The sequence below is a fragment of the Platichthys flesus genome, chromosome 7 (assembly GCF_949316205.1).
Source record: "Platichthys flesus chromosome 7, fPlaFle2.1, whole genome shotgun sequence".
Lineage (NCBI taxonomy): Eukaryota > Metazoa > Chordata > Actinopteri > Pleuronectiformes > Pleuronectidae > Platichthys > Platichthys flesus.
In genome coordinates this window covers 10,911,573-10,927,769 of record NC_084951.1, presented here as the reverse complement: position 1 = coordinate 10,927,769, position 16,197 = coordinate 10,911,573, and the positions used below count along the sequence as shown (strand labels likewise).

The following is a 16,197-nucleotide window of genomic DNA, read 5'->3' as shown; positions in this document are numbered from 1 at the left end:
GTTTGTTTTCCCTTACAGCCGGTGAATTAATGAGTTTGTTTTCTCAGTCGGCGTTGCCCAGAAGCACAGATGCAGACGGGTGTTAGTTGTTCTTAGGCGGAGCAGGATAATCTGTCACCGGGAGTCTGTTGGAGAAGCGGGAGCTGCTGAAATGTAGGGCGAACTCTATCCTTTCATCTTCCAGCTCTTTTCCGCTCATTTCTCATCTTTCTTTCAGATTCGCACCCATCACTCCCTCACTGCTCCATGTAATAGCTTGCTCTTCTTCTCCGCTGCTTTTCCTGCGTTCAGTTTAAGTGGTCCCAGGCCTCTGGACCAACCAAACACCCAGCCCTGGAAAAGAAAAATAGGAAACAAAAAGAACAAACCCGAAAGTTCAAGAGCCCAGCCAACTTGTCTGACATTTACAAGTTTTTTACGAAGCCCCAGCTCTAAGAAATATTAAAAGGAGGAGAAGTCTTTAAAGGTTCTAGTCATGGCTGACATGTGTTTATATTTCAAATGTTTGTTTAAGCTCTTAAGATTTAGTCATGGGACTATTCAGCTCATAGGCCCTTATTTAAAGTTTACATTACATGACTTATATGGTCTATATGATTTCATAAAGAAAATCAAAGAATATAGAATAATAAGAAAGTGACCTGGTCAAGGTCAAACTATTAATTCTTTATTGATTCTGGCTGAAAATCTACTTCACTAATGAAAAAGTGTATTTGAAGAAGCTGAGACAGTTTGACAGATATTTAAATGTTAAAGAGAAGTCGGGAAAGCATGTTAATGTTAGTGAGGGCGAGGAAACTTCCACACATGTCTACTAATCTGAAGCAAGTTTGGCAATTCATCAAAGTTCATATTATCCAGTTTTAAGGTCGGTGACTTTAGCTGTTGCTAGGCAACACGTTGTCCTTCTTGTTGAAGTTGTTAAGATTTATTTTAAGACCAAACAAGTTCAGATGTTATTCAATCTCAGTGCATTAGTTTGAACAACACACAATGATTCAATATTATAAACTGACTTGCGGATTATAATTTGAAGTGGATTAGATGTTAGATTTGTAATTTGTAGTTTGGCAAAAAGAAAAAGCTTAACGTCCTGGAAGATTTAGGATAATTTGGCTGCTATTTGTTACCCTAAGTGTATACGCTCTTGTAAAAACATATTAAACACACAACCATTTCATTTTCATTAACACAACACATTGACAGTGCATGTTAGTATACTTTATAGTAAAGTATAGTACCATAATAATTATATTTTTATTTTAGTTTTACATATGATTGGTACTGTTATGAAAGCAGCACAGTAGCCCATTGTACATATTCCCCATATTTAGTTTGGAAGCTACAGTTCCTGTGCGGTGTGTAGAGTCGCTGACAGAGGGAACACACTTCATGTTTCTGACACATGATGTGAGGGGTGTGTGAGACAAAGAGAAATGCACAGAGATAATGTTGAATATCCGTAGTTGGTTGTGTGTGTGTGTGAGTGTATTTGTGTGTGTGTGTGTGTGTGTGTGTGTGCTGAGGCATCAGTGTGGAGGTGTTTTTGATCTGGAAAGCATAGGTGTGCAAAATGTGCTTCAGTGTGGCTGTATGCATGTGTGTGTGTGTGTTAGTTTGTCTCTGTAGGTGTGTGTGTGTGTGTGTGTGTGTGTGTGTGTGTGTGTGTGTGTTTGTTTGAGGTTGACTGTGGTTAGTGGTGGTGGAGTGATTGTGTATGTGTGTCTGTGAGAGAGAGACACAATAATTGCATCTGATGTGGACATGTGTGTGTCTCAAGGTGTCACCTCATGTGTGCGGTGTCGACGGTATCGCTCATAAGACAGCCCACAGATGGCGTCCTGGCCCGAGCTCAGACAACACACAGAGGGAGGAATTAGACACATGGGGAGGGGAAATTGACAGTAAATGTGCAAGAGAGGGGGAGTTTGCAAAAGGGAGATAAAAACAGGGTCAGACCAATGAGCACAGATGGAAAGGAAGCTCGGGTTTGAAAAAGGGATGAGAAGGTGCCTGGGATGTTTGAGGAAAAAGAGAAAGTAAAGGGGAGAGTGCAAAAAAGGAAAAGAAGAAAGAACAAGATAACAAAGGGGGAAAAATGGGACTTTAAAAGGGAAATTTAGCGTGAGAAATCCAATATAAACACTGAGGATGATAAAATCTGTCCTTGATTGTTTCTATTTGCAGGGCTGGAAACACAACTGTCATGCTGATAAAGAAATCCCCTCCTCCTGTGACTGTTCTCATTGTTCCTCCTGCTTGTGGATGAAATAAGATTAGTTATCAGTGAGGGCAGGACCACATTTCTTCATTGTGTCCTGGTGAAGTTGGTTTCTTGGTTGATTTCTCCATTTCTTGGCACAGCAGGTTTAAAATGTACCTGAAAAATAAAATAGATTGAGTCCATTCTGGAATATAAAGTAGAGACAGATTCTAAACAGTCTCATGATTCTCACTGAAATGGTGGAGAAATTACACCTTCAAGTCACTTGAATATGAAGACAAAATGGATAAATAACATTGATTGGCTTGTAGAATCACACTCAGTAGAGTGGATACCTCCACCAGGGCCCAACAGTTCCATCAAATGCAACCCATGCTTAGATATTATCCATCATGAGATGTCACGTTATAACCTTAGAAATAACTTAAGTATTTGTATGGCTGCAGCATGGGTGAAGAGCCAAAGACAAATTTTAAACTTAGTTGGACAATAAAGTTAATCTTAGTCCTGCTGTATTAATATTTGTACTGATAATGTACATTATATAAATATGAAAATTGGTGAAGTGGCTTCAGTAAGTGTATCAGTACAACTGTTTGAATATTTTCAGTACATTTAACAATAAGTGATAACACTGGTAAACGTGTTAGATTTTCATGGCATTTCACCACTAATGATGGTGATGATGCACTAGCTGGCGGAATGAAATTAACATTACGGTAGATAAAAACCTTTTTATTTTTTTTTAATACTGTGGTTGACCACACTATTAAATGGACAGGATACACACTTATTAGTCACAGTCTCAGCATCTAACATAGAGAAAGAAAAGTTGTGTATTTTATATAGTCCTTGTTTTCCTTCACAAAATGAACGTCCTTAGTGCCGAGTTTACGCTGTGAGGCTGGACGGCTTCTGGATAAACACCTACCAGCTACCTCAGGGATGATCTGGGGGATAAATCTAACACCACACAATGTTCCTCTAAATCCAAGGATCGGCTGATGGATTTAGTTGCAGTTAAGAAAGATAAGCACACAGCAGTACCAGCGCTGCACATACGCACATAATCAGCAGAAGTATGGAAGATGAATAGAAGAAGGAAATGTCTGCAAAGGAGAGGAAACTTCAATGAAGGTTAAAGAAACTTGAGAAGGAGGGAGGCGGAGGAGGAAGAGAGGGGGATGATGAATGAAAGATCTGTGAATGTGGACAGAAAACAAAGGATGGTTCGATGAAAGAGAGGAAGAGGATGAATGAAGGGATGAAAAAACAAGCATTACACAAGATGCAAATACCAGAGCGGTGCAGATTTAAAAGAGAGAGATAAATGGACGGAAATAAAGACAGACAGGGGATAAGGAAAGGAAAAGACAGAGTGGCTTTGACCATGGAGATTACTTAGGACCCCACTGACACTCTGCATGTGTGTGTGTGTGTGTGTGTGTGTGTGTGTGTGTGTGTGTGTTTGTGTGTGTGTCTGTGTGTTTGTGTTCCAAAGCCGACCCCAGTGTCTACAGCTATGGCAGTTGTTATATCATGAGCGCTACAAATCACAGCAGTAGACACCCACCAAGGGGGTTCAAGTCCTGGAAAACTATTTATCTAAACTTTCTACACTCTGCCACACCCTGAAAAGTGAAGACTCACAGCAGCTCACTTCCCTGTTGTCCTCTAGGGCTCTGACCCACCCTCTGTGAGCCCATCTGATCTATTGTTTTACTCTGTGCTGGTCTCTTTTCTTCTGTCTGTACCACTAGGTTCTGTTCTGCTCTGTTTTCTACCCTGTTCCTCTCATTTCCTCTCTGTGTCAGCTCCACATGCTATTAAAAAACCCAGGGTTGTATAGTTTCTATTGGATTACAGCATATTATGACATTATGGCCAAACCAGTGCTTTCCTGTGGCTGTACCACAGACAGTATATAAAAAGTGAAGGTAATAAAAATGAAGCCATAGTGTCTTGATTACCACCAGGTCTCTGTCTCCATGTCAGTAGATAGGATGTGGATCAAAGTACTAATAATTTATCCATACAAATCTATAGCTGTACTTAGGCACAGTGTTGCTCTGAACCAATATGCTTAACATGTTCAAATTCCTCATCCTGAACATTTAACAGAGTTTCTACTTCGTTGTGGCGTGAGAGGAAAGGTCACGTTAGAATATGCGGCCAAGGCGACTGAGGTTTCAGCAAATGCAAATGGTGATTAAAACAATTGCATACCTTTCTTCCTGGTTATTCTAACATGTTTTTACTCATCACATCAGACATGTCACACAAGGCCCCTGTAGGACTTGAACATGTATCTGTAGTTTGTGAGCGACATTCATTTGTCCTCGGTGAAACTGGTTCCTTGAAAAGTAATTGGGATACACATGTCCACCCAAAAGCTTTTAACACTTCCCACCAGCTCAAAATAACAGCTAGTGAAAACTTCTTGTTCACTTGGACTAATGTTGAACTTGGCCTCCACTTGTACGTCACTGTCGGCCAAGTGCTTGCTGAGTTGTGGTGTTTTACTGCTGCAGCTTGAGGAAGAACCCTCCACCAGTCGTTCTCTGAAAACATCCTTGGTTCTGCTCGTGTATTTATTTCACTGGAGACATTAAAGGATTAACGGACAATTTCACATGGTACAGCTGGACATTCCTGCACAGCACAGCAAGCGCACAAAGTGATCAGAAAGAGAAAAAACATCACACAAATGATACACACGAGAACAAACCATGGCACAGAAAGAGAGGGTCCTCTTGTCTTCTCATGTTGTTGTGGTGTCCTGCCGTTTGGCACTTTTGGCTCCAAAGCAGTGCAATGCAATAGAGGAGCGGGCCAGAGGTGCCGGGTACCCTCTTCATGCAGGGTGGGAAACATTACATGTCACGCACACACACTGAGATGCTGCGCCTGTCACCAACACAAACGCAGCCTCTCTGTCAGCAATCAATTAGTTCCACTGGAGCCACTGACAAGAAGAGCTGAGCACAATGGCTCCACTGTGGCCTGACGTGTCTATTAAACAGCAGCTGACAAACACACAAACATTACGCTGAGCTGACACTGGAGGAAAAGCCACCGTGTTCACATATGTGCCTACATCTGTGTGTGTGTTTATCTGTAAACACACAGCGTGCTGCTGGATGCGCACTGCAGCCGGATGGTTTAATGGCCATCAGGTTGACACTTTCAGCATTTTATTCTATATCTGATGAAATACTGAAAGTTGGAAGGATGGAGAGATAATTGTCTGTTTCTATTCTGTTTTTCTTTAGGTTCTAGTTGTCCTTCTTATTCATTCAATTGAAATGCTTCAAAAGATCAGGGATAGGACCTGTGCATTTTAGTTGTCATGGTAACACTCTGCCAATCATTTTCAAATAGACCAAGATCTTTCGGAAAATCTTGAGCTGTTATTCACTCTGTAAAAAGATGCTCAAAAGAAGCAGATTTTGTCTGTTGTCTCCATCAGTAACACTTAAAAATTTAAATATATTCAGTTATGAAATGTTTGTTGTAATAATCAGAAATTGGCTTGCAAACATTAGTTTTGACTTGAGAAAGAAGAGAAATGTACTTTTCAGAGTTCCAGCTCTCTGTTACAGTCAACAAACACATTGTGTTTATGATTAATTCATTATATAAATAATGCATGACGAGCAACAGCAAATTTGAGATTTGGAAGCCTTTGACGAGATGTCAGGGGAGAGAAGGATGAGAGTTAAAGAGTGAAGTCTAAGAAGAGAGTTGGGAGAGAGGCAGCACTTTTCCTTTTGGAGGGAGGAATATACATGTGGGTGATGATGAAAGGGAGAAGGGATGAGGGCAGAGGAAGGATGAGTGATTTGTCAGATAACAGCATGAAGAGGGAGATCAAGAGAGGAAAGAAGTAGCAAAGAGGAAAGGGATGAGGGAAAGCAGGTGTTAGGAGAAGAGAAGTTTGTCATGCACAATTTTGGATAAGAGAGATAAAGTGAGGTGTGTGTGTGTGTGTGCGTGTGTGGTACGGGTGAGAAATGGAGTGAGAGGGGATTAAAAATGGGAGGAAAAAAGTAGAAAGCGGACGAAAGAGAGAGATGAATACAAATTAAATAAACAACTGACCATCAAGGGGGGAAAGAAGAAAAAGGAGAGAGGGAGAGGGGGGAAGGAAGGCATGGTGAAATGAGGGAGGAAAGGGAGGCAGAGGAGGGTGAGGGTTGAGGAGGATCGAGGGTGATGCGGTATCACCCTATACACTGTACTTTGATTGGCCCAGCAGGGAAGATCGGACAGCAGGGACTCTGAGAGGCTTTCTGGGATGGCAGAGGGAGAAGATGCCTTGATTATGACAGTATTTTTCTGCATGTGCATGTGTGTGTGTGCATGTGTGTGCATGTGTGTGCACTCCCTTTGCCACCCTAATCTCTTGTGGTTTCATCGCATGATCAAATGTGATAAAAATGTGAGCTGTGTGGCTAAAATGTCACATCCAGTGATGAGCAGGAACAGGTTGGCAGGAAATCCCTGGATTTACTCTGTCATGGTTTATCTGGCCTGTGGCATCTCTGGCAGGAAAAATCATTATGAAAAGAAAAGCTAGCTGAACTTCTCAGCAGCAGCTAAACTGTACTCTGAACACTTTCAATACAAATATCCCTGCTCTATAACAATGATACCAGTATTATCACAATAAACATTTGGGTTTAGTCAATAGATTCCACACCCTTTGCATAGGATTACCAAATCATAATAGTTTTAGAAGTAGAGTCCTTTTTCAAAATGTTCAGAGATTCCAGTGGATAAGACCCTTTTGTGCTGCTTTTGGCATCAGAGGAAAAATCCAAGGATGATCAAAGACATAAGCAGTCATCCTCTGTGTGACATACAGTACATACTGTATCTAATTTAATGGCAAAGCTATACACTCACTTTTTCAAATGAAAAATAGGAATAAAATTAAAGGAGAAATGTATCCAGTTTTTTTTCGCGATTACATTATTCTTGATGTTTGACAGTTTATAAATTCAGGCTTTAGGTCAGAGAGAGCTCCATAACCAGACACAGAGATCCCAAGATAAGTGAATGTAAAAGGAAGAGCGGGAAACATGAGACTGTGGTGAGGAGGATGAGGAGTGGAGAGCGAAGGAGAAGCGGCGTGAAATTACTTTTTGTCAAAGCGGCAGATTCCAGAAATACTTGGCACACTGCAACAATATACAGCCAAGATGTAATGATACCCTGGGAAATCTGTCAGCACGGTAATGAGTCTAATGAGTCTGTTCAGCGTGTGTGTGTTTGTGTACCGAAGAGGAATCTGAAGAGACAGACAGTCCTGTTAGCTGAGATAGTCATAGGTGTGACTGAACCAGGGCGTCTGTGTGGTGTATGTTTCTGGTACGCATTTTTTATCACGTGGGGGTGAAATAGGCTTCAGATGTGCCCCCCCCCGCACTGGTACTATTGAATGTGCATGTGTGTGTGTGTGTCTTCTGCTGCTTAACGTATCTTTCACTGTGTCTGTGCTCATTATGCCGATCAAATGAGCACAGATCGGCATAGAGACATGACACGTGAACTGTTTCTCAGTCTGTAGCTCTAAAAAAATATTTTTTCTCCTGATACCTGACTTGAGCACAGTTTTACTCATGTTTCACGACCTGTGATTCTTACTTTTAAAACCTTTGTTTTATATTCGGGCTTTGCTCTCATTGGAGTCATAAAAGTCAAAGACAGCTGGAGATTTTTCATTGTGGTTGTTAAGTGATGCTCCTAACATGAGTGCCTATGTACAAGGTCCTGGAGAGGATTACAATGACATGATAATATGTGTTCTACAGTGAAAAGAAGAGCATGTGCCGTAAACGCTGTGGACAAGATGTTTTTAATTTGGTGGTTTTCCATCAGAATGTAGAGTTTAGAGGCTCTTAGCATTTCCCAAAACAAAGCAGTATGCTTATTATAATGGTTTTGTAGGCATATTATTTTATGTATCTTTCGTTTTGCTCTATTCCAACCAGATGCCATTGTTGTTGCAACAGATCTGAACATCACTAGGGCACAACAATATCCTTTATGATGCTGTTTGTGTTTCTGCACAACAACCTCACACAGACCACAATACAGGCCCAAAGGAGTAGTTTGACATTTTGGTAAAAACTTGTTTGTTTAGAGTTGAAATGATGAAATGATGAAAATGATGAAAAGCTCGATACCACTCTCACATCTGTACGCTAAATTAGCAGCAGCAGGCTTTTGGTGTAACTTGGCATAACGACTGGAATCAAGGGGAGACCGCCTAGTCTAAGTAAAAGAAAAAATATAAATAAAAAAAAGAACCAGGTCTGCTAAAGCTCAGTAATCAACATATTTAATCTTTATTACTTAATCCCTACAAAAAAAATGTAAAAGCAGCCAGTTGTGGTTTCATGATGAGGGATGTGCTGCGGTCCTGTTGATAACTGGAGGGGAACGAGGGTTGTCCCAGCATGCATTTGGCAAGTGGCATGGCTACACCATGGAAACATAGAGACAAATATTCACATCTACATTTGTCACCACATGCTCTAAACTCCATGTCTCCGGACTGTCAGGGGAAACAAGACCAGGTGGGAACCTGTGTAGACAAAGAGAGATTTTGCAAACTTCTCCCTGAAACAACATTCAACATGATACAAAAATGATTTTACATATCTTAGTTGGGGGCAAAACTGTAATTATATTTATATCATAATGCTGCCCCTTAGTTTCATCATCTCCTCTATCTTAAATCAGAAGTCTGATTATATTTCGTTCATCCTTGTGTGAAGAAAGGATAACGCAACTCCCCATATCTAAGGATTTTTTTTTTAATTATCAGTGTCTTTCATCAGCAGCAGTAAATTAGAGGTGCACACGTCTGAGTGTCAGATTTGACAGACACCAGGGCAGGTATGTGCCTGACTGAGCAGAACATTGAGTATGTAAGCATAACTCAGAATGAATTATTACGCACATGTCTTTGTAGTGGATCAGACCGCGTGATGCGATAGCTGAGATTTGACACGTACAGTGAAACCAGATGCTCTATCCCGAGTCACTTTGGTTTGGCACGGCGTCTGTTTGTCAATGCGGAGTCGGTTGGCTGCGCTCAGGAGTGACTGGGCGCATTGGAGACAGATGTAGAATTTTCCGTCAGGACGCCGTCAGCAATTTTGGAGATGGACGGGGTCTTATAGGACACAAGCAGGATAAAAAGAGAGACAGGGGACAGCGATCCTGAAGCAGAGGGGAGAGAGACAGGGAGACAAATGGAGAGACATCAGAGGTGAAACACAAGACACATTCAAAAGTCACGTAAGGAAAATAACACCGGAGAGGAAGTTAAGGATGCGTAGACAGAAGAGACAGAACATGATGGAGGGTAGAGAGAGGTTAAATGGAGAGGTGGAACAGAGGTGAAGATGGATAGACAGCAGGAGAAAGAGAGGTTGGTGAGAGGTGAGGCTGTGGTGTGGTTTCTACAGTGAGGCGATGAGCTGCTGGAGTGATAACAAGCTACAGATGGAAGCTGTTAACTCGTGGTTGTCTCTGTGTGTGTGTGTGTGTGTGTGTGTGTGTGTGTGTGTGTGTGTGTGTGTGTGTGTGTGTGTGTAGCCGTCATGTGCCTAAATTTTGGTTTTTAGATTTGTATATATTTATTTATTCAAAGGTAGAAGAAGACTTAGACCTGGCAGAGGGAATCATAGAGACACTTTCTCCATCTGTGGATAAAAGTTCCAGGAAACTGGATGAAACTTTTATCATAAGCCCATTCTCCTGAGAAAAATGAATGAATCGTATATTGTAGCAAATACCCCAAAATGTCACTTGTCTATGTTCAAATAAAAATCCCTTTAATGTACATTGTGATATGACTCTTGTCGATCGAGAGCAAAGGAGGAGGTTGTGCTATGTGACCTTGAGGACCAGAGGCCAATTCAAGTCATGGCTGGTTTCTTTCCGCTGTGACTTTGTGTATATTATAGAAACCATGACGACACAGGTTCACTACTGAAGCACTAATTTGATCCCAAACCACCATCTTACCTTGACTCTAACAAAGTTGTTTTTAATCTACTTAAACTACCTTAACATCAAATTGTAAGATCTGAAAACAGTTTTGAAAAGGTGGTGTTATTGCTCACCCGTTCACATTCATTCACACAGCATTACTTAAGAGCCAGGAATTGAACCCCCGACCTTCTGGTTAGTGAAGATACACTATGGAAGTTAGTAGCAGCAGGCTTTTGGCATAGCTATAAGCATAAAGACTGAAGAGTCTGGTTTGCAACTTCTTCTGCACCTGTCCATCCATACCTGTTGTAAACCTCACGATATTTCTAATTGGACAATAGGATGATGAAAAAATGTATTCTACATGTAAAGTTTCATTAAAAAAAATTGAGCAAAAAAAGCAGGACAGGCAGGAGCAGAGTTGAATTTTCATGGTTCACATTCTAACCACCAGATCCTACATAGTTCAAAAGGAAATTGTCTTTTCTTTTGCTCATTATTTAAATGTCATCCCAGGGCTTCTGTCCTTCAGCTGGCTGGGTCAGATAGTGCACCGTCAGATTTGATAAACACCCAGTTTACAAAAAACCGATTGCTGTACCCGGGTAGCCTGAGAGTATCCATCCTCCGTAATCTCTCCTGTCAAAACAGAGAGGTGTGCTGTGAACACTAAATCCTGACCCGATATCTGTGAAAGGCCTCCGCACACACACCCAGAGATACACATGCAAAACCATATCCTCGTCTCATCACACACACCCACACACGGTTTCCTGTCAGTCTTCATCACTCTCCCTGCAACTGCAGGTCATCACAGGCCTCCGAGCTGTGTGGAAACTGTTGAACACGAGGAGACAGAGAGTCATCAGCCGAAGACGTGTAGAGCCGCCCTCATGTTCTGCTGATAAGCTATCATGAAAACACTGATCAGACCTTCCTGCTGAAACATCTGGATTCGACATATCTGCCGCTGTCGGTGCACAGTATCAAGGTGCTTTCAGACAAGAGGGGCTGTTTAGTGAGAAATGTCCAAGTCAGTTGCGCCGAACATTTTCAGGAGTATTTCAGCCCCAGAGTGTCCAGAATATATCTGAATACAGATGGAAACATTTCAAAGCCTAGGGCTGGTCGATATGACTTCAAATCAGCATCAAGATTATTTCAAACTTTTACCCTGATTTCAATAGATGAGATCATCTGAATTTTACATTTGAAAACAGCTTTAATGTTTAAATTGTGCTGCAAGTGGTGAAACTACTTAAATGGATTATATTCAGTTTCCAATATTGTAACTTTATCTGCTTTTCACAGAGAAAGTTACAGAACAATGTTACATGTTTCATTTTTTAAAGCCATGATAGTAAACATACTTTTTTACTATATTGAGAAAACAACACATTTGACATAAAACTGCAGATCAGTGGCACACATTTCCATTATCTTATTCAAAACAGTTCTTAAGTTTTACTCTCTACATCTTCTAAATATGTTTTGTTTTCCTCATCTTCCTCTGCCAGTGCCCTATAAATCCACCAGACTTCACAGCACTCTCTGTCTGTCTCTGTCTCTACTCATTATTTTCTAACTCCTACCAGATGTAAAAATCCACCATCGTCTCTTCTCTCTCCAACTTTATCTTTCTTTCTCAACTTTCTCTGATGGTGCTATTCTGTACCTCCTCCCTGATGCCTCCCTGCTTGTGTGTCTCAGTGCTATTCTTTTCCCAGCAGTGTTACATTTTAATATCCTCTCTTTCTACCAAGCTGTCCCCTTTCCTCCCTCTCTTCAGACGTGTTTTCAGAGCATTTAGCAGGCATGGATGTACGCCTGGGTGATGAATCACCAGATTTTGCGGGTGGATTTGATTTGTCTGCAGTAGAGAATCCTTTAGGGAATTTCTGAGCAGTAGAGAGATGATGAAGTGTTAAACTGCTAAAGTTTTCTCTGCTCTGGTAATGAGGTTGACCGAAGGAGAGGCTGGTTGAATGTGAGTTTATGTATTATTGTAAATATGATCGTATTGGGCATTTTAAAGATGTCAGAGGGCTCTGGGAAACTGTAAAAGACAATTTTCGTTATTTTCTAATAAAAATTGTAGCTTGACTAGTAGATCTAGTGATCTAATAATAACATTTTGATTAATGGATTAATAATTCTCACTCGTAGCCCTGCAGTGATGATGTAGTATGTGTGTGGGAGTGTATGAGTTTGGAAACTGAGATTTCTAAGAAAAGAAAAGACATTTTTTTACTGTTTGTGTGTGTGAAGGCCTCAGTGATGGACAAGGTGTCACTGGTGCAGGGCCCCTGTGCTTCACTCAGTCGATACCTTTGCTGAGTGGCAAGTGAGTGAGGCTATTTTCTCACCGGTTGTGTGTGTTTGTGTGTGTCAGTGTGTGTGTGTGTGTGTGTGTGTGTGTGTGTGTGTGTGTGAGTGTGTGTGTGTGTTTAAAACCAAGTGAAAAAGAGAGTGGAATAACGAGTGTGACAGACGAGTGATGAGAGATAGACAGAGAGACGATTCAGACGAAGGACTCCTCCACCAAGTTGGACATGCCAATGACGTCTTCTTGAAACACATCTCTCTTCCCACATCTTGTTACCTAGACAGAGAGAGTGTCAGAGAGAGAGAGAGAGAGAGGGGGGGGGGGAGAGAGAGAGAAACAGAAAGAAGAGGTGTTTGTGTGAGAAAGTGGAAGATGTGGAAGCTGCAGGAGGCTGAGAAGCAGCAGGTTTGTGTTTATGCACTGGTGTATGCATACTGTGTGTTTGTGCATGTGCGTGTGTGTGCGAGTAAAGGAGAAGGAGGACACCCGACATGCTGAACTTGAATTCAACCCGCTCCTGCAGCGTGGTTGCTTCAACCTTTGACTGTGAAGCTGCTGGCAGATCAGAGGAGAGCCAGGTGCATCCTGGTGTGTACAGATGGACCGAGGACCGCTCCCTCACTGATACGTGCTTACTTACATGGAACTGTGTACCAGTGTGCATGTGATCACATAAAAGTCATGTACTTCAGAAAATAACCAGAAGTGCTCTGCGGCAGGTTTAGCTTAACTGGATTAAAGAAGTGAGCCTGCAGCTCAGTTTGGCTTTTTTTTATTGTACTAGTAGAGCGCCTGTTCTAAACTTGCCTGTATAGAATGTTCGGTTCTCTTGTCCTGTGTTAATGCTCTGGAGCTACTTCAGAATTATTCAATTTCATTAGCGAGTCCTCCTCAAACCGTTCTACAATATGCTGTCACTTTTTATTGTTTGTGTGATGGAGGCTGTGTGCAGAGCTTTATATAAACAGTCTATGGTGCAGAGTGAAATTAGAAAAACGTTGTGTTCTTGTTTATCTGCAGGGAAGATTTTAGAAACAAGGTTTTTCATAAAATAAAACTGAATTTACTTTATTACATTTTCTGTGTATGGTTTTTATGTAAGTCTGAATGACTAACTGAGCTGCTGTTGTATTTTCTGTTTAGCAACGAACACAATCTGCTGACCTAAATTCACACCTTTCAAAATAAAAGCTCTTTAATTCAGCCCATTATAAAGATCATCAGCATCAGCAGCATGGATGTCTGTGTCCGTCCGATATGCGGAAATAAAAGATAAATAATCAAAATGGTCTCGCAGTGATTTTGACCCGAGGTCTGACCCAGTTGTTGACCACTGCTGTTTATCTGAGAACGTAGAAGAAGACTGAAGGCCGTCTGCCCCACCCCCATAGCACTGGTTGCCTGTTTATAAATACTGAAAGTATTGTGTATGTAAATCGCAATTCTACATTTCTCTTCCTTGGGCAATCTACAAATCATACGTCAAGTGTTAAGCGGATAATTTGTGGAATTAGTAAGTGGATGTAAAAGCAAACACTTCCATTCATCCATTTGTCACTTTGCTGCATCAGTATCGCCCCCAAGTTTCTTCTACTCTTCATTTTCTCTTCCTTCATTCCATTTAATACATTGCTCATCCTTTCCTCTCCTCTCTCTGCAGACCTGCTGTCCACCAACAGGTCTTCGGTCTTCAGCGGTCACCACGGTGCACTCTCTCTCACCTCTGTCTTCCTGGACGAGTACCGCGACCGCCTCTTCCTGGGAGGCAAAGACGTCCTGTACTCGCTCCTGCTGGGACCTGCCAGCAGCGAGTCTAAAGAGGTGAGCTTTTTAAACACAGTAAATAACATCAGTCAAAGTGCTCTTGTTTTTGATGTATTCTGTTCTGCTTTCAAGATTTATTTACAGTAAAAGGTTAGTTAAAGTACAGCCTACATACAGTACAGAATAAAATTACATTTTGATTTAAGTTGCAGTGATTTAGGAGGTGTCAGTCATGATGTACAGCTTTAAGGGATGGGCATAGAAATCTGTGTTTCCCTGTGTTCGCTCATGCAGAACATCTGGTAAAACACTCCTCATCATAAATCAACCTTCAACTTGAGCAACCGTTTTATTTTATGATACTGCTATTGCATCATTAGTGAAAGGGTTTCAACAAACATGTTAAAATAAAAATAGCCTGCGTTTTAGAAGTAAAGCTAAGAATGACTGGCTTACACATCTGCTTTGTTGTGTAAATTGCTCCTAATTGATAGCTTCTTTGAGAAATCTGTGGATACAGGAACCTGTTACGCTACCATGTCTTGTTATCATGTCTCTTTGCACCTCGGGCTCTTGATCTATAAACAGCAGCCTTCAAAAATACTCTTCAATCAAATTTTATGTCTTCCTTCCTTTACCAGACACGTTCACATGCTCATTCCATTGCTGCAGGAACACCTGTAAACGTGCAGCCAGCCATAAATCAAGCGTTGTGTTTCCATGTACTTCACCTCTGATCTTTATGTGAATTTGTCATTAAGGCTCCTCCCGTCAAACACTGTAGCTGTTCCAGATTATTTTGGTTTGCCAGAAACACATGAGAGAATCATGATGATCCAGTTTCATTTTCATTAAACACAGTGGGTCTCACCAACAGGGGCGGATGCTCTCATGTTATTGTTTCATTTATCCTAAATATTCCATCATTGATTAGCCCTTTGAATAAAGTGTATTAATTTTGAGAAGAATCACCTGAATGTATCATGTCACCGTTGCAGAGATTTGGCATCTTGGATTAAATCAAGAAGGCCAAATACAGTATGTTAACAATTATGGAAAAATATGGGTCTAGTTTTCCTATGGAATTTATGTTCAGAGTAATTTATTCCGTGCATCAGCAGACGTTGATGTAAGCTGTGCTGTGATTTGTAGAGTTAGGGAGTTATTTCTCCTTTGAGTCATATCTTCAGAGATTTTGGAAGGCTTCAACACCAGGCACATGAGTAGATTTAAAGGGATGGTTCACAGAAAAAGGAAATTCACTCATTATCTACTCACCACTATGCTGATGGAGAGGGGGGGGGGGGGGGGGGGGCTGAAGCGTTTAAGTCCATAAAACACTTTAGGAGTCCAACGGGTAAACAGTGTAGCAGCCGAATCCAACACAATTGAAGTAACTGGTGACCTCTTATTCAGACGTAATAAAACAACAGGAAAACTTTCCCTTTGAACTAGAACAATTTTTCCTGTCATCTGAAGAAAATATGCAGGATATATATTTCTCAGCAGTTGGGCAACCATTGTATTTTGTTTTCCATAAAAAAAAACTGGTTTCTAGTATGCAGAGAACAAAAATACATCTCTGCGAGAGGAAAAGAGAATTCCCCAGTGTGCTTCAACCACTGTATGAGCTGTATTTGTGTCATTGTATGTGTGTAAGTATGTGTGTGTGTGTGTGTGTGTGTGTATGTGTGTGTGTGTGTTTTGAATGAATGAGTGAATTTCTGTGCTCATACTTGGGTCGAACACTTTGACAGATGCCGCCCACCTCGGCCGCCCTTTCATTCTCCCTCATCCCTCGCTCAGCCTCCTCTCAGTGTTCTCTTGGCTGATGATCACACGTGATGTATGTGTGCTGATACTTAATGCCTTA

General features: G+C 41.2%; 1 protein-coding gene across 2 annotated transcripts in view; it reads left to right on the top strand.

The window, feature by feature from the left end:
- sema3bl (sema domain, immunoglobulin domain (Ig), short basic domain, secreted, (semaphorin) 3bl) overlaps positions 1–16,197 on the top strand; it is a 64,366-nt gene that overhangs the window by 4,295 nt on the left and 43,874 nt on the right. For both annotated transcript variants that reach the window (XM_062392222.1, XM_062392221.1), the window contains exon 2: positions 14,221–14,381. In XM_062392222.1, coding sequence (XP_062248206.1) covers positions 14,221–14,381 — 161 coding nt within the window. The remainder of the gene's footprint in view (positions 1–14,220; positions 14,382–16,197) is intronic.